At 37.5% G+C, this 22648-nt stretch overlaps 1 protein-coding gene across 1 annotated transcript in view; it reads left to right on the top strand.

Moving 5' to 3' along the window:
- Nucleotides 1-22648, top strand: part of CAMKK1 (calcium/calmodulin dependent protein kinase kinase 1) — a 1557316-nt gene that overhangs the window by 1298432 nt on the left and 236236 nt on the right. The window contains exon 10 of the mRNA XM_044082102.1: nucleotides 787-840. Within this exon, the coding sequence (XP_043938037.1) occupies nucleotides 787-840 (54 nt within the window). The remainder of the gene's footprint in view (nucleotides 1-786; nucleotides 841-22648) is intronic.

Raw genomic sequence — 22648 nt, 5'->3', positions numbered from 1 at the left:
TCATTGCTGAGCACTGTCTGAAGACGTGACAAGTTCACTTCTCCTGATATCAGTGCAATATCGGATTGTTGTGTCAATGGGATGCAGATGAGACTATGGTGAAGGTAGCTTAGCACAGTATTGTGAACTGGCCAATTAATTATTCATAAGGGTTCTATTTGGAGTATGTTGTGAATTACATGTTGCAATGCGGTTCACCCAGCAAGTTGGTGGTATTCAACATTGAGATGCCTGATTTACTTTTAGAATCTCACCCAGGAACAGTATTTGGAAAAAATGTAGCGTTATACCTAATATCAGGCTTTTTAATGATAACCATTTAGCAAAAGACTATCACATTTAGACTTACTGAGCACATGATGATGCAACAAGAATTTTTGTTGCCGTTTGTATAAGGCAATGACCTACTATTGTCCATGCACAGGGCTAGGCCTCCTACTTATTACATGTAACTCCACAGTCTTCAGATGAGTTAGTTGTGTCTGAGTAGTCTTTAACTGATAGGTCATTGCTAAGATGATTTGTAACCCAGCAGACTGCATCTGGTCGCGTTCCCTTTCCCTGTGAACTTTAGGCAATGATTGTAGGTGATGCAAGCATGCAAGCTCCTTCTCCTTTTATTATTTTTAAACTGTTGTTAATACCATATTGATTGCCCTTTTACTTTAATTGCCAGTATAAAATTAAATTCACTTGAATGCAATGCCATATTTACATTTCTTTCTCGTGCATGCATTTTAGTTCTCGACTTGATTTATACAGTATATGACTTTTTTCTTCCTTTAGGCATTAGATGTCTGGGCCATAGGAGTAACCCTTTACTGCTTTGTCTTTGGAAAGGTAAGTGAAAATGTAGTTGTTAAAAAGAAAATAAATGTTAAAAGAAACTGTGATGCTTGGACTTTGTACTGGCTAATAAGAGTCCTTGCTGAGTTTTTGTAACCACTGATTCCTTGCAAATTGTGCTTCAAGTTCTGGCAACCCATCACAATGCAATGATAATGTTGCACCGTGCTACTGAGTTTCTATTAAACAAACAAGCAAATGAATGCATACATGTAAATGTGGAGCCAGTGTTATGGTTTATTGCATTCATTTTTTCATTTCTTCAGTCTGTTTTTTTTATTCTATGCAAGCCATAATGCCTAAGTAGGGTGGAGCAAAAGGGATGGCTGTCCTGGTGCAGGCTGCTAGAGAGCGTGCTCAGTATCCATTTAAGGAGCTGTGGGTGATGTCACTGCTTCTTAAATGAATGTATTTAGTAACTGTCTGGTACACGTTTTTTTGCTACTTAACTTTGGGTTGAAGGGGTCACCAGCTTGGAGACAGTTTGGGGTACTATATAACCTAACTACAGCTCTGAGTCAACTAGAAGAGAGTCCAAGGCTAGCAGGACCTTTGTAGCCCTGCATTAAAAGAACAACAAAGTATTTGCTTATATTCAGGAGCACCTCTAGTATCTGCATCATGAAGACAACAAAAGAAGTGTAAAATGAAGCTGAGAAAAACTGCATGTAACCCAAGGTGGTATATCCATCAGATTGCTGTAAAACATGCTGAAAGTTTGTTGTTTATAGAAATGAATGATTCCAAACTCTGGTCATTATACAATCCCCTTTATTTATTGGGGTCTATATCAGAACATCAAAGTTTTAAAACTTCGAATGTTCTAATATCAACCCATTTTGAGCGAACGCTAAAAATAGCAAAGCTGCAGAACACCAAATTCTTTCCTAGGGGAAGAATTTGTTTGGCTGGTTCTGTGGCTTCGCTACTTTCACTGCTGTGGGCGAAAGTTATGGGTCGGGTTCAGGTAAGTGTGCAACTGTGTGGTCATTAGGGTTAGGTGAGTTAGTGTTAGGGCGCGGGTTAGGTGAGTTAGGATTAGGGCGCGGGTTAGGTGAGTTAGGGTTACAGTGTGGGTTAGGTGAGTTAGGGTTAGGGCGTGGGTTAGGTGAGTTAGGGTTAGGGTGCAGGTTAGGTGAATTAGGGTTAGGGGTGGGTTAAATGAGTTAGGGTTAGGGCGCAGGTTAGGTGAGTGTGCGTAAGTGACGGACCTTAAGGTTGGGGTTTGGGATAAGGTAAGTGGATAGATAGTAGTGTATGTACAGTTTAGTGTAGGGTTAGTTGTAGGATTATAAGTGTATGTGTGTGGATTGATGTTTTTTAGGTGCGCTTGTGTTGTGTGTATGTGTTTTGGGATAACTAATTTTTTCCCAAGAAAAAAATTTGCTGTTCTGAATGTTTGATATTATGTGGTTTAGATATTTTAGCTTCAGTGAAACAGCGTTCGCTATTTTCATCTTTCCATAGCATGATATAAACGCATTTATTGTATGGTGTTACCTGTTTGTGTGTGCGCATCACAAGTACCCCTTCTGAGACATGTTTTGAGATGGAGGAATATCTTGCAGTGCATTTAACAGCAAATTAAAAAAACAATGCATGCAGAAATTGCCTCATACAGCTTGTCCATGTGCACTTGTAGCCCACTCTCTGTGGCAGATAAATTTACTAAGCACTTCTACATGACATCTAAGTATTTCTGCAGGAAGCGATCAAGCAATGCACATATAAACTTAGAAATAACCCTTAAGCCACAATTAGCTATCTATGGTTCTAGAACTACTTTCATCCGAGCAGAACTGTCAGTGTGAATCATAAATCATCCATCTCATCATATACTGTGCATATTAAATGCTGCTGTTACACTCTTTGTTACTAGGTCTATTTGCCCAAACAACCTGCCGAATCCCTTGGCATACTGGTATATCTAAATTTATTATTTAATGCACAGTATTGTCCTTTTGTGTTAGTTATAATTTAGAGTGACATTATCCAATGTACATTAGATTATTTCCTATACTTTTCGTATTTTTCACTTTGCACCAAGTATTTATTTATTTATTTGTTTCTGTTTGATGACTGGGGAAGTCCACTGGAGGCCTAGGGAGAAAAGCTCCAAAGACATTTACAGACATACATAAATCAGTATAAACCATTTAGTACATCCTGCATAGAGGTACATCTTTTGTCTATGTGATCATAACCTTAAAGTCTGTCACTGTATTTGTTACTCATGTTGTGCTGTTTTGAGTCATACCTGAAAACAGGCCTAATAGTCCTAATAAATGTCTTTTGTCTGACATTAGAAATTCCTGCAATGCTGTTGTTCAGCACATTATATGCTGCTGTATATGACATGCTTTTATACATCTAGTTAATAAATGATAACAAGTAAATTTATTTTTATAATCATAGTAAATCTTTTTTCTCACATATATAGCAGGGACTGATGCTAGGCAGCATTCACCAGAAACTTCATGGCTAACAACTGCCAACTGCCCTTGCTAGGTTCATTGTGGAAGCAGTAGTGCACACTGTGCAAGGTACCTCAAGGTGGGGTTACAACATCCCTTTGGCATACTTGTCCCCCAGTGTCAGAGACCTACAGTGTCCTGGATCTGGGGTTGAAGCTGCTTGTGGGTTCGTATGAATAGATTTAGTAGTGCCATCCCAGTGCAGTCAGAAATGTTCAATGATTATTATTATTATTATTAGTATAATTGTTACACTGAATAACTGCTTGACCAAGTGGCATGGATTTAGTGGTTCCCTGTTTATATACTGGTTTGCGATATGGATGTTTTGCTTATGTTCTGATCAGAAGAGATACCCAGGACATCAACACAGCAGGAAGCCTCCTGCCTTTGACTTTGCTGTCCTGGATTCAGGAACAGATGTAGCAGTCCACAATGCCAGCTGAGGGAAACAGACTGCCGCATGCCTTAAAGGATGTCTTTCTGCCTCTCCTGTGGAAGGAGAAGTGTGTGTTTGGCATTGCCTTACCTCGAGAGGATCGAGGTTCCAGTGCTGATACATAGCATGTTGTAGGGTGGACAAAGGCATGTCTTTGCATTACTTTGTCTTACTTTCCTATTGCAACAAAAGTGTCAGTACTTCATTTGGGGCTGGTGATTTACTAGTAGTCCTATCCCCATGAAGAGCTCTCACTCATGTACAGTGGCCTACAGTCTATCAACATTTTTCTCTAGAGGTATGCTAAGAATTACTGGAGAGAGAGTCTTCCCACCTTCAGGTAAAATAAAGCATAATCCATGATGAGTGTGCGTGTATGTGTGTCTGTGTGCATGTATGAATGCATGCACACATGTGCATGCATGTCTGTATACAACATCAAGGTGCTCAATGAACAGCAGCAAGAAAGGCCTTAAGGTGCGCTGACCAACATCCTTTTGCACCACAAATCCCAGAAGTCAGTAGAACTGGGACTTTGCCAGTTCTGGAGGGAGCCATCCTTCAGACGTCTGCAGGCAGAAATCCTAAAAGTCAGTACTACAAAACTGAATGTACTGGAACATCTATATTTATGTTAAGTTCCTAAAATAGTGTACTTTACTGCACCAACATATGGATTATTTGACAAATGATTTATTGCCATATAAGGCTAGATCCATGTCACAGACTAAGGCCTGCGTAATATTTACAGCCATCATAATGCAGTGTTGAATAGAGGCATAACGTCTGCTTAGCAAGCAGTCTATGTACTTGTAAACGTGTAACCATACAGTGATAATTCCTCAGGGTGTGCAGTTACAGTGTAAGATGCTTTTGTTTACATGTGTGGTTATATGTGTCTCAGTATTTTTAATGTTTAATTTTTTTTCTTGATTTTGATTTTTTAATGAGAAAACTGAAATGCATAAAACAAATATCTCATAAGTGTGACACCATCCCATGTGGTATGCACAAAAGCAGTTGTCTGTACCTCCCTGAAGTTAAGATCCTTGGACATTGTGGCTTGGATCAGAATGGCACACTCCACTATATGATTTGTTTGGCTGCTATTCTAAGTAGACTTCCATTACAGCTGTTGTACCAACTGTTAAGTGAAATGCAGCTTTACAACAGTATACAGTAGGAAGGACAGCTCACGGGTAAATAAGTACTAAGAAATCTAAGCACTTGTTTTCCATAATGTGTGCATAGTATTTATAGTATTTGAGTTTTTGAGTGCAGTAATCTTTAGAAAAAAATCTTAATAAAGAACGCTTAGGAATGTATTGTTGACATCAATGTCTAGGACAGACATTCCCCTGTGTAAGTTCTATGTATTGCGTAATGACCATAGAGTTTGACTGAATTCACTTGGCCTCTATTACTTTTTGGTGGCTTCTTCTGTAATTTAGAATTCTCTGCCTAGGTGGATGAAAGATTATCCAAATAAAGTTGACTTCCATTCTCAACAGAAAATATGTGCTTAGGTGAGCTTTTAGAGGTTTAAGATTTAAAGTTATTTTGCTGTTGTGGATAAGTCCTTTCTTTAATTTTTAGATGTTTTTTTTTCTGATGTTATTAGGCTGTTCTGCCATTATGGAGGTTGATAATGTGCACTGCAAATAAAACACATTGATTGATTGATTAATTGAAGTAGTAGGCCTGATAGTAAGTGTACACCATCCTCCTTGTTTGTAGGTCATGAAGTGACGGGTGTACACCTTAAAGTAGACAGCTAACCATGTAAGCTGGCAAATGAGTTCTAAGATCAATAGGTTTATAATGCAAAATAAATGCACAAATTGGACAGACCATTACAATACACACAGCACAGAGCTCTAGTGTATAGTGTGTCACAATGTACAAGCGAAAGGTCAGCAATTGATGTTAACTGTCACCTCATTGTGACAGTACACAAAATGCTCCTTTACTTTCAGTTATTTCTTTTTTCTTATCTCAGTGGTGTAGTTGTTTACAGTCTGTATCTTGTGTGCTTGTTAAAACAAATTTCTGCTGTGATTATATGTATAGATTCTCTTAATTATTAGGTTTAAATAACCTCTAATTAAAGCATATAATTAGGGTGCAGTGTGGGTGACAATGAATACAAATATCCAGTTGCAGAAGGCATAGACTGGCTACAGGGGACGGCAGTCTGTGAAAAACAGAGGAAACAGGATTATAAATGTAAGTAAGGCTCTGAGAATGAAAATACTGGTGCTGTGTGTCAGAGGTCAGGGTGAGTATGTAAACAGGACGGAGACAAAGAAAGAGAGAGAGAGAAGCATGACCGAAGCACAACAACATGAAGAAGGGAGTGAGGAAGCAGTTTATGTCGGTCTTTTTCTGCATCACATATAATTAACTGAGAAAAACATAAGTGTAAATGCTGAGTAGTGGCTGCAGGAAACAGGGCTGTGGTTAGTTAACTTAGTTCAGTAAAAAAGTAGACACACTAAGCTGTGAATGCACGCAGAGCTGCATTATTTTGTTTGAGCAGTAAGTGTCGGATGGTGCTTGTGGCCTGAAGAGGTAGGGTCTTTTAGGAAAGGAGACGCTGCTTAATAGAATTATCCAGAATCAGAGGTTTTTAAAGTACTCAGAATTTTAAGCAGAAGTCATACAGATTAGCCTAGAATATGTGATCTGGACTTTTTGTCTGATGGTTCCAAGGCCGGTTCTCCTATCTGTGTTATAAGCTAAGTGTGCATATTATGTGTGATGCATAATAAAGGACCATCTCTTGAGACTTTTAAGTTCATTACATTGATGGGTTCCACATATGATGACACAAGTCTAGCAACTGCACAATGCAGGATCCATGGTTTAAAATTATACTTTTCTGTACAGGTTTCTTTTAAACTGAGTTTCATACATTCCTTAAGTAAGTCCTCCCTGGGGTTGTTAAACATGGACAAAAGGTTACCTTTCATTCCTTTGTATGCTAATGAGTACAAATTTAACTGCTTAAATCTTCATTTTTATGAGTACATAGCACTGGCATTCAGAGTCCATCTATTACTTTCTGAATGTTGTATCTTTTCTTTGTATAACATACTTTGTAATGCTCAGTATAAATGCATAGCCTGCAGTAATACAACACTTTTGTATCTGTAGTGGCCACTACAACAATTTTTATGACAAGTTTCAAGGTTTTAAGCCACTGGCTAGAGAAGACTATACCTCTCAACCTCTAAGTGCTAGAAATCTGGGCAAAATCCAGAAGTAATCATTTTTAAATTTGCTCTTATAAACTAAAAAAGATGCTGGAATAACAGGTTTTGTATTAGCAAACATTTTTTAGGGATATGAAGTCTGAAACTCAAATCATATGTCATTATTTAATGACTTCAATCCTCTGTGATTTGCCAGAAAACTATGAATGTTATAAGGAACAGACCAAAAATATGAGGCAAAAATCTGGACATTATGTGAAACTCTGCCCATCTGAGAGGTCTGCGAATATATTTATCACTTGATTTAAGTACTGAATAATTCAGAAGAGAGAAACTAAGTTTTACACTGTAAACTGTGGTGAATGGCAGCAAATCACAGATAAGTTCTCACTCAGATTTCATTTGTTGTAGTCAGTTACCTATCTGTTTCTGCAGTAATAAGTATTTATTTTTCAGTTCTGACATTTCACTCAAACTTGAATCTAATTTCATAAAGGTCTCTGGGTCCCTCAAAACGGTCTGTGGGTCCCTCAAAACAGTACAATGCTAATGCAAAGTACAAGAAACCAATACAAATGGTTTATTGTTGCCCATCTGTTACTGTTTTCATGCAGTAACTCATTCTGCTTATGTATTTTATGGCCTCCTGGAACTGACTTGGCCATATTTTCAAGTAAACAGCAGAGCAAACTTACCACAATACACTTCTAGTAGCATTTTTTAAAGAAGCTCATTTCAAATGCAAATTTAGGACTACATCAGATCAGTTTGCATGGGTTAGCAACACGTCACTTGAAGTTTTCAAGAAAAAAGTGAGATTTGAGTTGTAGTTTACTAGATTTTTAGTTTATTGCTATTCTAGTATTATGAGGTTTTTGACTTTTTTAGAAAATATTTATGAACTTGTATGTGTGTGTGTGTGTGTGTGTGTGTGTGTGTCATGAGTATATTTCAAATGTTTGGTTTTGGTATAGCACAAACAGCACAAAAACTATTGTGAACAGACATCACAGAAATTCCTAAATTAGGCTGCATAGTTCAGGAATCTGGCAAATCAGTTCCCAACTGTGTAACTTGTCTTTTTTCAATTTTCTTGAACTAAATATGCAGTAGTGTACATAAAACAACTTTTCTAAAATAAAGAAAAATGTACACAGTATGTCAAATCTTCCCCAGTAGTTTCACGTCCCTGTGGAATAGAGGAATAAAGACCAGGCTACAACCCAGGTGACCCACTTTCAAGTAATAGCTTGTTGTGCCAGAAGAACCAAGTCAGGGGGACTGGGAGTGAGTAGATGATACTAGCTCACTCATGGGGGTGGGGAGGAAAGTAGTGTGGTCCACTGCATCACTGATACCCCAGCAGACGTGCTGCGGCATTGCTGCTAACAGTTATTGGTAGAGTGTCGTCCATGTGCAGGCCAAAAGGGCATTCTCAGGTAAGCACAGAGGCCCACAAGAACATCCTAGGCAGCAGCTTAAGCAATAACTACCAGCTTTTGCAGAAAGACAGTTATTTATTTTTATTTATCTTTTGTTGTCGGGGTTACGGTGGTGCAGCGGTTAGCGTTGCCACCTCACAGCAAGAGGTTCTCTGGTTCGATTTTTGGCTGGGGTGCCTTCTGTCTGGAATCTGCATGTCCTCCCTGTGGTCGCGTGGGTTTCCTCCATGTGCTCCGGTTTCCTCCCACATCCCAAAGACATGCAGTAGGTGGACTGGACACTCTAAATTGGCCCTAGGTGTGAGTGTGTGCATGTGTGTACCTTCTGTGGAAGGTTGGGCGCCGGGCTGGCAACACGACACTGTAAAACTCCACTGCCAATCATGAGCAGACAGATGATCCGCTGTGGTGACCCCTAACCAGGAAAAGCCGAAAGAAGAAGAAGAAGAAAGAAGAGTTTTCGGGGTTAGTCCCACTAGAGTTCTAACCTCTTTTCATTGGGAAACCTGAAGTCAGATTGGTACTACTATGGGAAATTTGGCCAGGGAATTGGCAACTACCCCTACTGTTACAACATGATGCATGCGGCCAGTGAGTGAGAGCATGCATCCCATTCCTTTCACAGTGACAGTCGGGAGAGCAGCACACAAAACGTAGCGATGGAAGACTACAGAGTAGAGGTGAATGCAGACTCTTCAGAGTTGTTTTCATAAGTAGAGGAGGAGAGATTTGACATGGAGAAGTGAGAGGAAGATTGGATAAAAGATATGGAGGATGTGGGATGATGTATTGAAAGAGCTTGTAGAACAGAGTGATCTGGAGACAGGGAAGGATATATCCTGGGGAGATATGATGGAAAGAATTTGATGTAGAAGAGAGCCAAGACTTGAAGTAAAGAACGTTTGCTGAAGTGCTTGATGAAGGCAGAAGAATGGAAAGAAGGAAGTATGTAACAAGAATTCAGAGTAAAGAAGAATTAGAAATGGACAGGTATGAAATATGGGACAAGATTGTTGTTCCTTTTGGAATCAAGGCATAAGAGGTAAGAGCTTTATTTTGATTTAAAAAAAAAACAGACTTATTGTGACATTTTCTTTGAGACTTCTCCAGTATTACAAACTTTTTTAGGAAGATTATGAGAAAAGAAAAGAAATAGCCGTATAATAAATACTATTACTAAATAATGAAAACTTTTTCCCATGAAACACAGAAAAGTTAATATATAATTTCGGACAGAAACTGACAGAGAAACTGTTAAAAATACTTACTAAAGAACTTTTGCAAAGAAGTGAAAGACATTTCTAAAGTATTTGGGATTATAAAGTGAATTTGAAAATGGAAAATGGAAAAAAATTGCACATGTTCTTAGCATGTTGGTAGTCATAGAGTTATTGTTAAGTACTGGGGACAACCAAAAGCATGTTTTTTTTCTGTGGGAGGGAGGGACATTTTCTAAGTAACTGTAATAAAATGAAATGCTATTTATGTGGGGAGATTGGTCATGATGCTGGTAAATGAGAATAGAAATGGTATAAATGCAAACAAACAGGACATTATGGATGGGTTGTGAGAAAGAAAAAAGTTTAGAATGTAATGCAGAAGGGCAGAGTAGAGAAGAGGTACATAATAAAGAACAATTGCAACAAGATGAACAACAAAAAGATAAAAGGGGGAGTAATAACACTAATCAAGAAGAAAATATTAATAAACAAGAAGGGGAGAGGGAAAGTGGATAAGAAGTTAGTGATGGAGAAGGTATAGATTGGAAAATGGTTAAAAATAAAAGTTTGATTAGAAAAAGGGTTACATCAGGAAAATTAAATTTCAGGATGTCGGCTTGAAAATAAAAAAATAAAGGGAATGGATAAATAAGTTATTGTAAATTAAGGAGAAGGGAAGCAAATAATCTTAGAATTATATCTATCAATGTTAATAGTATAAAGAATGTAGTAAGAAGGATTGGGGTGCTAGAATGGTGTAATGCGTGCAAGGTAGATTTAATAGTATTAGAGGATGTTAGTGGTTTAAATAAAGAAGAAAGAGAACAAAGAGACTTTATGGTTATGTATAATATGGAATTTGGGTAAAAAAAATGAGAACAGAAAGACTATGGTTAGGTATAATATGGAATTTGGGTAGCGAAACATATTCAGGGATTGCTATATTACTTAGGATGGGAATAAAAATTCTGGATTATACTTTAATTAAATTAGAAAGATTAACAGGAGTTTGACTATAGGTAATACTGAATAGCCAAATAATCACCCACAGGGTAAGCATCCCGTCACTCACCAAAAACAATAAACCATTAAAAACTGACGAACTCTTCGAGAGAAGGGATGGCCAAGGTGACATAAACTAGAATAAAAACTTCCAAGATGCAAGATTTATCAGTGGATCCCGTGTTTATTAATAGGTAAGCGCTTTCACAAGAAATTGCTTCCTCAGTCCTTTCACAAACACTAAAATACAAGGTCCGTATATACTTGATTAAAAAATTCAAACTCTCCAATCACAAGCCAGTAACAATGAATGACAAAACATCATCTGAAATATATCTTTACAAAGACAGTACAACTACTCTAACCACTATCATTCAGACCATAGCAAATGATTTTATCTCAAAAATACATAAAAAACACACACAAAAGACTCAAAAATGTGTATACAAAACATATATATAAAAAACATATATAAAAAAAACACATGTTTGAGGTCACTTAGGTACCCTCCTTTTCTTAAGCAAGGGCTTGATAGTGGCACGTTCATTAAGACCCCTACCCCTATCAGCTCTTAGGATGATCATCCAGTTGTTCTCCTTGTACTCAGTGTGATTACGAATGTCACCTTCTCTTACTGTGGGCATGACAACATCAATAACTCTGAATCTAAACATGTGTCCTTCACCATAATTAATAACATGCTTTAATAAAGCATTATGTTCAGCACCTCTACGTATGCAATAAACATGTTCCCTCATACATTCTCTTAGTGATCTATTCGTCTTCCCCACATAAAAAGATGCGCACAACGTACACTCTGCTAGATAGACCACATTTGTGGTCCTACAATTGGCATTAACCTTAAACACAAACTTTCTCTTTAGATCAGAATGATCAAAGAAGTCAGAGCTATTAATGAGCCCACAGAATTACACTTACCACATGGCTGCGTGATACCAATCTCAACTAGATTACTGGACCTATCATTACCATTGCATAATAGCCTCTTCAGATATTTTGTGTTCCTATAACGAAAAGAAGGATGATCACCAACGATATTACCAATCTCTGGATCTACCTGTAAGATAGGCCAGTGTAGTTTAAAAATCTCCCTGAGTGCTTGATGATCTCTCGTAAAAAACAGGGGTACTTTAACCTGCTTATGTAGCATTTTGGGTCTACACAAACCACCTTCAACTACTCTTGGACCATAATATGGTGCTGCTACAACCCCTCTGAGTAAATCCAAATCAGACCAACATTTAAAAATCTCAGTTCGATTATAACCTCTCTGTAACAACCTTTGTTCATTGTTCTTTTTCCAACTGGAAACCTTCCTGGGTAGGATTCAATCTAGAGGCTCTGATACCTTGTCCATGAATAAGATTATGAAAAACATAATTGGGGTGCATACTACTTCTACTTAACAGTGTGTTCCTAAAACAAGATTTACGGAACACCCCTGTATTAATCATAGACCCCTGCAATTTCTCTATAAACAACTCCAGATACTGAACCCGAGTCTTTGATGCAGTCATCGTAAACTTCAAACATTCACATAACTCATTCATCTTATTGAAAAAGTTTTCCAAGTCAAACCTGGTTCCTCTCCACAGGAGGAACAAATCATTGACGAAACATCGATAAAATAACACATTTGTATCAAATTCTCTCATCTTAAAAAGACTTGTATTCTCCCAATGGGCTAAAAACATATTGGCGTAGCTATTGGCACATGATGTGCCCATAGCTACGCCATGCTTCTGAATAAAAACTTGATCATGGAAAATAAAAATATTATTTTCTAATACAATCTCCAAAAAGAAACAAATCAACTCAACTAATGCCAGATCATAACTACTGTGTGACTGCAAATACTCCTGTATATACCTAACCCCTAAACCATTCGGTATCATGGTAAAGAGGGATTGTATATCCATCGTCACAAAAGTTAAATCCCCAACATCATTTAAACCATTTATACACTCATAGAGATCTAATAAAAATTGCTTAGAATCTTGCAATACAATTTTATTCATACTAATAATAGGTGTTTCTCTATAAAAATGGACAGCGGTTCAGTCCTCCATCCACCGTCCGAGACTGTCGGGTGCATGGGTGGGGCACTGAGATGCTTATGAATCTTGGGAAAGCCCTGTATGATGGGTATCAAAGGGTCAGATACAGTGAGAAAATTCAACATATCCCTAGAAATCAGGCCAATTTGAAAAGTATCTTCTATAGATGTCTTAATAACTTTAATAATATCATGTACCTCATCAGCTCTGATATTCTGATAGAACCTATTGTCACTTAACATTTCCCCCATAATGGCATCATATTGTGCATTATCCATGACCACAATTTACCCACCTTTATCCGCTGGTCTTATAATAATGTCACTATTGACCTTTAAACCTTCTAAAGCCTTTCTTTCATTAAAGGTTAAATTAAACCTCATACCATCTCTATGTATGCCAAAACAGTCATCATAGTACTGATATAGTTTATCTTCAGTTAGTTTCATATAGGCTTCTATCAACGGATGATTGATAGGGATATAAGTACTCAATGCCTTAAAATCAGATACATGTTGTTGTATACCATCATTGATCTCAGCAAGCTGATTACCACTGTGCAGGTAGTTCAACATAACATTCCTACAGAACATCTTAAGATCTAACACTGTATCTGTCAATTTACTGTTACTAGAAGGAATAAAAGTGAGGCCCTTGCACAACATGCTTAATTCAAAAGAATTCAACTCATAAGAAGAAATATTCACAACCAACGATGTCACATTTCCCCCCATATTTTCTTTAACGTATGAGCTTGTTGATATTCCTCTGACAGCTTCCTCTTCTGACGCCCTCTGCTCATGGACCTGCTCCTTCTCCCAAACCTCTCCAACCGGACAGGCAAGGGAAAAGGGAGGCCATCAGCACATGTGTCAGTCGAGGAAGCCGTAACAGGTGGGGTCAGCTGAAGAGTTTTATTTTTAGGGCGTACAACCCTATCCTTATCAACAGCATTATTAACAACAATATTCGGAAATAAATTATGTGCACCAGGCATAATCTCATTTGTATTCACATTAACCATTGGTCCATTCATAGTCTGCTCCAGAGAAACTCTGGAATCTACACATTGAACAGGTAAAACAGTTAGTGTCATTCGAAGTATCAACAGAACCATTCCTGCACACCATCCCTTCAAGATTCACCTTTTCAGTCAAGTTCTACTTAAGAGAGGAAGCAGATGATTTATTATTAATTGCTTTATCCCCTATAACTCTCATGGGTTTATTATTGTCTCTGAAAAGGTTAAGGTTAATGCCAATTATAGGACCACAAATGTGGTCTATCTAGCAGAGTGTACGTTGTGCGCATCTTTTTATGTGGGAAAGATGAATAGATCACTAAGAGAACGTATGAGGGGACATGTTTATTGCATACGTAGAGGTGCTGAACATAATGCTTTATCGAAGCATGTTATTAATTATGGTGAAGGACACATGTTTAGATTCAGAGTTATTGATGTTGTTATGTCCACAGTAAGAGAAGGTGATATTCGTAATCACACTGAGTACAAGGAGAACAACTGGATGATCATCCTAAGAGCTGATAGGGGTAGGGGTCTTAATGAACGTGCCACTATCAAGCCCTTGCTTAAGAAAAGGAGGGTACCTAAGTGACCTCAAACGTGTTTTTTTATATATGTTTTTTATATATATGTTTTGTATACACATTTTTGAGTCTTTTGTGTGTGTTTTTTATTTATGTATTTTTGTGATAAAATCATTTGCTATGGTCTGAATGATAGTGGTTAGAGTAGTTGTACTGTCTTTGTAAAGATATATTTCAGATGATGTTTTGTCATTCATTGTTACTGGCTTGTGATTGGAGAGTTTGAATTTTTTAATCAAGTATATATGGACCTTGTATTTTAGTGTTTGTGAAAGGACTGAGGAAGCAATTTCTTGTGAAAGCGCTTACCTATTAATAAACACGGGATCCACTGATAAATCTTGCATCTTGGAAGTTTTTATTCTAGTTTATGTCACCTTGGCCATCCCTTCTCTCGAAGAGTTTGTCAGTTTTTTATTGTTTATTGTTTTTGAGGAGTTTGACTATAGGTAGGAAGGGAAAGTTTACAGACTTATAGCAATATATGCTGATGTGATATGCAGAACTTATTTCAAGAAATACATAATAACAGGACTTTAATTGTGACTTAAGAATAGAAAGCAAAAGGAGGGCTCAGATAAGAAAATAATGAAAGAAATAAAGCAATGTGGGAATTTAGAGTTATTAAACTCAAATAAAAGTACATAGAGAAGAGGAAAATTGAAAACAGAAATAGATTATTGTTTGATATCTAAAACTATATGAATAGTGATAGACGATATGGTAGAAATGTTTTTTTTTCAGATCATTTGGCTGTATGAATAGAAATAGAAGAGAATAAAAAAAGATGGCACAGTGGTGCAGCAGTTAATGTCGCCTCACAGCAAGACGTTCTCTGGCTCAGTTCTTGGCTGGAGTGCCTTCTGTGCAGAGTATTCCTCCCTGCATTCATGGGGTTTCCTCCTGGTACTCCGGTTTCCTCCCATGTTACAAAGACATGTGTTTGGAGCATTTCCCCAAGGCCTCTGCTGAAAATGGTCCCATTCCAAGATGGTAAGCAAATGTTAAATACATTTAAAAACTGAGAGAGGAATAAAGAGAATTAATGAAAAGGAGTAAAATGAGAACAGAAGAAAATATATAATAACATCATGGAAAGGCTGTTTGACTATGAGATATTTTTATAATAATTGATCAGAATGATGGATAATATTTAAAGAGAAATATAAAAGAATGTATTTAATTTGAGAGAATAGAAAAAGATAAACAGATAAAATGTCATATAGAGAAACACAAAAATCTGTTTTATACAATCTGGACAGGAATGAAGGAGAATATTTTAGTAAAGAAGAAGAGATTTATTAAAAGAATCAATAAAAAATTAAAGATTTATTATATGAACAAACATTTTTACAAGGAACGAAGGAAGAAGTATCACCATATTTGAGTAAAAAAGTAAAGGAAGATAGTGGCATAATGAGAGAAATGAAAGATGAAGATGGAGAAGTTGAAAGAGAGCAAAGGGATATAATGAACGTTGTACTGCATTATGTTAAACAGATGGTGAAAAATGAGAAATAATGAAAAAAATAGTGGAAGATAAAACAGTTTACAAAAGAAATGAGAATTGGAAAAACAAATTACAATTATGGATTTAGAGAAGGTAATAACGGCTATACAAGTTCAGCAGCTCGACCAGATATTATAGGATAAGTAATATAGGTTGGGAGGGTGGCCTAATGGTTAAGGTGTTTGCCTTGCAAACACAAGGTGCAGGGTTTGAGTCTCACAATGGATAATTGGCTAGGCTTAAAATGGCTCACAAGGGCAGTTAGCCTAGTACTAATCTATGAACCTATAATGATTTGATACAATGGCAGAAAGAAATGTTGGTTGAAATATTTAATGAATTGTTAAATGGTGGCATTTGTTATTTAGAAATATGTGAGATTTAAATGGAAAAAAGGGGAGAAGAATGAAATTAAAAACTGAAGGTGGTAATTTTGAACAATAGTAATTATAAGATATTTATGAAGATAATATAGAAAATAAGGGAACATAAATGGAATTATGTAATGGAAGAAGGCATTTATGGGATTAAAGGAAAAGGAAGCCAAGAATTATTAATGATAATTTGGGAAATGGTGGATTAAAAAATCTGTATACATAAAAATCCCTTTACAGTTTTTACCAATTTTGTTGGCAAAACCAAAGTACCTGCAAAAAAGTGCCATAGCAATCAGATTAAACTCTGGGGTGATTAAATTCATCAGAAAGATTTTTTCTTGAGTTGCTACAGACTTTTTCACTAACTGTTCTACCACTGGGAGGGGCTTCTACCATTGGGAGGGGAAGGAGGACATTCCTCTGTCCACACTGGAAAATTAGATTTTGTAAAAAACAGTGCAAAATGTCACTGCTGTGAAGATTGCATTCCATTGTATCATATATCCATTTATCACATTCAAATGAGCAGATTCTTCATTTCATCAATGTACCTAAAGTAGACAAAAGAGAAATATTATCCATTTCTGTGTTATCTAAATTGGTTAATACAGATGATCATTTACCACAAATAATTTTGAGACTGCTGCTATGTTTACTTGCTTCAACCAGTTGCCAGTCTTTTATAAGTGGGAAAATTTGCTGACTTGTATGTGGTGAAAATGGTCAGTTTACTGAACAGAAACAGAGAGTGGTGATATGAATATATTCAGATTATCACGAATGGATGCAGCCACACAAAAAGAAACCACGGAGAATGCATGTTGGGCTGGATTAGAAAAACTCTAGAATAGCAAAACTGTACAGACTGTGGACATATCTGAAACTGGGAATAGCTGTGCATTTTGTTAAGTGCAAGATGATTATGGAAACAATGTATGTCTGCAAGGTGCAAGTGATGTGCAACCTTTTATCTATATAAGTCTTTGTATATATCCATACTGGGGTGTATTCAGTATGCATATAGCAGGTTTACCCATTGCCATCACCTGCTTTCTCAACACACACGCACTGAGCCTGCTTTCACCCACTGAAGATACATGAATGGATGTTCAGAATTCTAGGCATAATTCTAGCAGCCACATTTATTTCAATGGTTCAAATGTCTTTTAGTGTAGGAATACAGCTTCCCATACCAGGGGGCTCTCTTTCACCTTGTGATTTGAAGCATTGTAACACAATTGTCTTTTCTGGCATGCTCGATAAATGTATACTTGTGTTATACTGGGAGCAGTGAACCACTAAACCTTTACTGAATTGTACATGCAGACATAAACAGAAAGCTTGAGTGGTTAGCATATATCAAGCCTTTTCTCAGTCTTGGAATTGGTTGTGTCAACATACACATTACAAGTACTGAGCAGCAAAGTACCCTGAGCATAAATTGTATTGGAATCTAGCTCGTTAGGTATCCTAAGAAAAAAAAAAGAATGTTAGCACCAGATAAGGAAAAGTACACACACAAGTTTTTTATTTCATTTTTCTTTAATGAAAGTATTCTGACTGATATTGTTTCCTTTATTTATGGATTTATATACTTATTTTTAATATATTTCTTTCCAACTCAAACCAATACTAAACCCCTGACTTTCTTGCAGTTCCTTCATCCATTCTACCCCATATTCTCCAGTTATTCATTTCTGGAAAGGTTTGGATATAACCCTTTGCCAGGTGGGTCTCTGACTTCTATATCTGTCTTCCTATGCAATTACCTTGAGTCTAGGAAGCCTTATGGGGATTTATAAACAATGGGAGCTATTATTCTAGCATTGGCAAGAAGAGTACCATAACAGAAGGAATCTAGTATGCAATGATGTTATCACACTTAATCTATGCAACCACCTACCAAGCACTGGATGTCCTTGCTGCCTGTTAGAGAGAGGGTTTGCAAGCCTGCTCTCCACCACCAGAAGTTGCACAGATGGTGATCCCTCTCAAAACTCTCCCTTAGGATAGGATGGAAAAGCTGGCCACCTCCAACTGCATCTGTTCCCCCTGATGACCAAACACAGGCTTGGTTATTGTACTGCTGTAACAAGCACCTCTGCTCATCTGTGGAACAGACAGATATCCTTTCTGCATGTCATCGGGCCACAAGATGAATGACAAAAAGATAAAAGGGGGAGTAATAACACCAATCAAAAAGAAAATATTAATAAACAAAAAGGGGAAGGGGAGAGGGAAAGTGGATCAGAAGTTAGTGATGGAGAAGGTATAGACTGGAAAATGGTTAAAAATAAAAGTTCGATTAGAAAAAGGGTTAAATCAGGAAAATAAAATTTCAGGATGTCGGCTTGAAAGTAAAAAATAAAGGGAATGGATAAATAAGTTATTGTAAATTAAGGAGAAGGGAAGCAAATAGTCTTAGAATTCTAGCTATCAATGTTAATAGTGTAAAGAATGTAGTAAGAAGGATTGGGGTGCTAGAATGGTGTAATGCATGCAAGGTAGATTTAATAGTATTAGAGGATGTTAGTGGTTTAAATGAAGAAGAAAGAGAACAAAGAGACTTTATGGTTAGGTATAATATGGAATTTGGGTAGCAAAACATATTCAGGGACCGTTATATTACTTAGGATGGGAATAAAAATTCTGGGTTATACTTTAATTAAATTAGAAAGATTAACAGTTTGACAATAGCTTGCCTTTCATCCTTCTTTCTGCTGTGTTTCCTGGTCTGTCAAGAACTTAGAGAATTTATATATGTTTTTTCTGTGTGCTATTTTGGGAAGTAGAGGACTGTTAACAATGAACGGTAATCATTTTTTCAGCAGTTTGATTTCCTACTTAATGCATTAAATCTGTCTAATGGATGGGTAGACATTAATTAGCCTTCAGTTGCATTTGGCTTTTTTATAAGTAGAACAAAACACTTAAGATATATAAATTAGAGTACTATTTACTAATTACTTATGAATAGAGGAGCTAGACACATTTGTTCTACAATGTTATGCCTCACCACAGACCCCCAACATTTACAATTGAACTAATATGCACCCTGCAGTGCATTCTTGCTGACTTAATGAACATAATGATTTTAGCCCCCCTCCCCAAGTAAACAGTACTAATTTCATGAATATTAAGCCTACCCTGACTTAAGAATGGAGCCCTTTCCCATATTAAAAACCCAAAACACTTGGAGAAGTTAAAGCAGTTTTAAATCTGTACCCTCAAAGTAACCCACTTTCAGATGTGTAAGGCAAAATTATGTATCCCCAAAGTAACCTAGTCTCATATGTGTCAGGTAAAGTTTTGTATCCTCAAAGATACCCAGTTTCAGATGTTTCAGTTCAATTTCTGTATCCCCAAAACAATCCACTTTCAGATGTGTCAAGTAAAGTTTCCTGTTCCCAGAGTAATGCAGCTTTAAATATTTTAGGTAGTTCTGTATCTCCTAAGTAATCCACTTTTGAGTGTGTCAGGTAAAGTTCTCTATTCCCAGGTTAACCCAGTTTCAGATGTTTTATGTAAAGTTTACTACACACTTCATGTTATCCTCTCCAATGATGTCAGAGCCAGTAAAAACATTCTTGATTTAAGGTAATAGTAAACGTCTCGCTGACTGAGGATACCCATTGTGTGGGGGGTGGAGCTCAATGAAAGCAAGTTACCTTAAGCATTTTTGAATCTATCTACATAAAGTGGTTTACAAAAATCAAGTACTATGATCATGCCTCTCAAATGTACCTCGTTATGAGGAATACTCGTCATTTTGAGTGTAAAATGTACATGTTCATCATTGTTCCACATTGAAAGGGTCTGTCACATATTCAGTGTTAAGATTTTTTAACTGATATCCACGGCTAAAAATACTAAATCAAATTATACTCATCAAAATAACTTTTTATAAGTATTAAATAGCACATTTTACCCATCCTTTGAGACCCTGGCTGAAGTTGTTAGTAAGCTGTTAGTAAATGTTCCACATTTTGTCCACTTGTTCTACATTTTGACAGGTAGTGTTCTTCATTCTGTAGATGGAAAGTTGAGAGCTATGTTCATGCCATATGCAGGTAGTAGGAAGTAGTTCAGTAACAGTGAGCACAGAGGGAAGAATTATGGGATTTGTAGTTTTGGTCTTACCTAGTTTTATTGAAAGCAAGTTGGGTAATTATGGTGCTGAATAAGTCATCTATCATGTAGGTTAGCCCAGACTGGATATTTATGATTTCCATGGCTCTTTGTTGACTCCACTAATCTTTTACAATCTTTCTGGAGATTGCAAGTTCTCCATTCCTTCTTGAAGGGCCACTTTGATCACTATTGTTGAGAGGGTCCCTGAAGAAGTAAAGCTGAGGTTTCTACTGTCATTCAGATTAAATGGTTACGTGAGCCATTAATTAAAAATCAATACATTAAATAAAATAAAATACTTTTTTACTGCAAATTAGACAGGCTGCCAGCATATTAACATGAGTAAATGTTATCATGCTGATAAACAAAATTGGTCAACTTGGCCACATACATTCTGCAAAATGTTTTAAGAAACTGTAGAAAATGATCAATGGTGTGTAGCAACCATTACGTCAGGATAATAATATTTGCAGTTTTCCTGGGATGACGTCTTTGGGCTTCAATTTTATAAAAAAGCTATACTTGAAGAAAGAAAAAAAAAGTGTTCTCTTAAAGAGATACAGAACAGTGGTTTGTCATTCCATTCTGCTACAGACAGGATGAATGTAATTATGGAATTACATTGATATGGTTTAGCAAAAACTGAGAACTGGCATCCTAAAAGGTAAATTTGTATTGTTCAGTTTTTACCCATTCTATTACCATATTATCAGATTCAGTAGCGTGCATATTTGTTATTACAGTTCTGCTTGTTAAAACTGTATAAGTTAACTCTTTCAGAAAAGAATGAAACCTGGCTCCATAGTGCAGAGGGATGGAGCCCTTACTGCAACCCAGGTGGCTGTGGTTCACTTAGCTGCCTTGGCACTGGTAGAAGCAAGCAGGGAGCAAGAATGTTGTTAAGAATCTAAGTGGCAACTCGCAGATATGCACTGAACTAGTGCACAATAGCACAAAATATACTGAACCTACTGATATTGCCAACATCCTGGCAGATAGAGTCAGTGCAAACTTCACCCTCCCTCACCCCCAAAAAGAGCCCACAACAATACCGGAAAAGTGTAGGGTCCTGGAAATCACAGATGCACAGGTGAAAACAGCCCTTTCAAAAGCCAAAAACACAGCGTCAGTGGGCCAGATGGTGTCCCAGACTGCGTCTTGCACAAACTACACAACAAACTAACCCCCCCACCTAAACACACTGTGCATCCTCAGCCTCTCCACAGGCTACATGCCCATAGAATGGTGCACAGCAACGGTTATTCCTCTCCACAAAGGAGGGGCCAAAACTGAACATGGTAACTATCACCTCATAAGCCTGACTAGCCTGGTCTGCAAGGCTATGGAGCACATCATCATGGAAATCATTAACAAAGACATTGGGAACCTCCAAACACTTGACCCGACCCATTCGGCTTTGTTAAGGGCAGATCATGCCTACAAAACCTGGTTGACTTCTTTGAGACAGTCACCAAGGCCATAGATGAGGGAAAGGTGGTTCACACAGCCTACCTTGACCTCGCCAAGGCTTTCAACACCATTCCCCACTTGGGTAGTACAGAAAAACTCACCAGCCTGAACATAATCCCCTATGTCACGAGATGGGTTGCCAACTGGCTTACAGACAGAACTCACACAGTAAGAATAGTGGGCTCCAGGTCCGACTCTAAACCAGTCACAAGTGGTGTCCCCACAAGGCTAGGTCCTGGGACCCCTACTGTTCGGCATATACTTCTCAGAAGTACAGGCACACACAGGAAGACTATGGCTAACCAAGTTCACCGATGACTGCAAACTGGGAGTCATAATTGACTCTCCGGCTGACACGGACATCCTCCAAAAGGGTCTTACTGAGATGGACACTTGGTGTCAAAGTCATGGCCTCAAACTAAATGCCAAAAAACGCATAGTCATCCTGTTTGGGAAAAACAAAACACCCACGAATTACCACATAGGTGGCAGCCCCCTTAATACAGAAGAGGTAATAAGAGATCTTGGGGACCCAGGTAGATAGTAATCTCTCCTTTGACAATCATATTGTCAAAGTAGTTTGGAAATCCTTCTATGTAGCCCATCTGATTACTAAAGGGTCTGCATCTAGAAATAAAGAGGTTATAGTGCCCCTCTATTCGCCACTCATCAGACCCATCATAGAGTACAATGCCCCATTTTGGGATGTACTTCACAAGACACTTCCAACATCTGGAAAGACCACAAAAGTACCTCACCAAGAGGATTACTGGCCTCAAACATATGTCCTATGCAGCCCGACTGAAAAAACTCTGGCTGTACTCAGTGGCATATCG

This window comes from Protopterus annectens, chromosome 9.part0 (genome assembly GCF_019279795.1).
Source record: "Protopterus annectens isolate FY-2018-M chromosome 9.part0, PAN1.0, whole genome shotgun sequence".
Lineage (NCBI taxonomy): Eukaryota > Metazoa > Chordata > Ceratodontiformes > Protopteridae > Protopterus > Protopterus annectens.
Note: the sequence above shows the minus strand (reverse complement) of the source record. Positions and strands in the feature narration are given on the sequence as shown.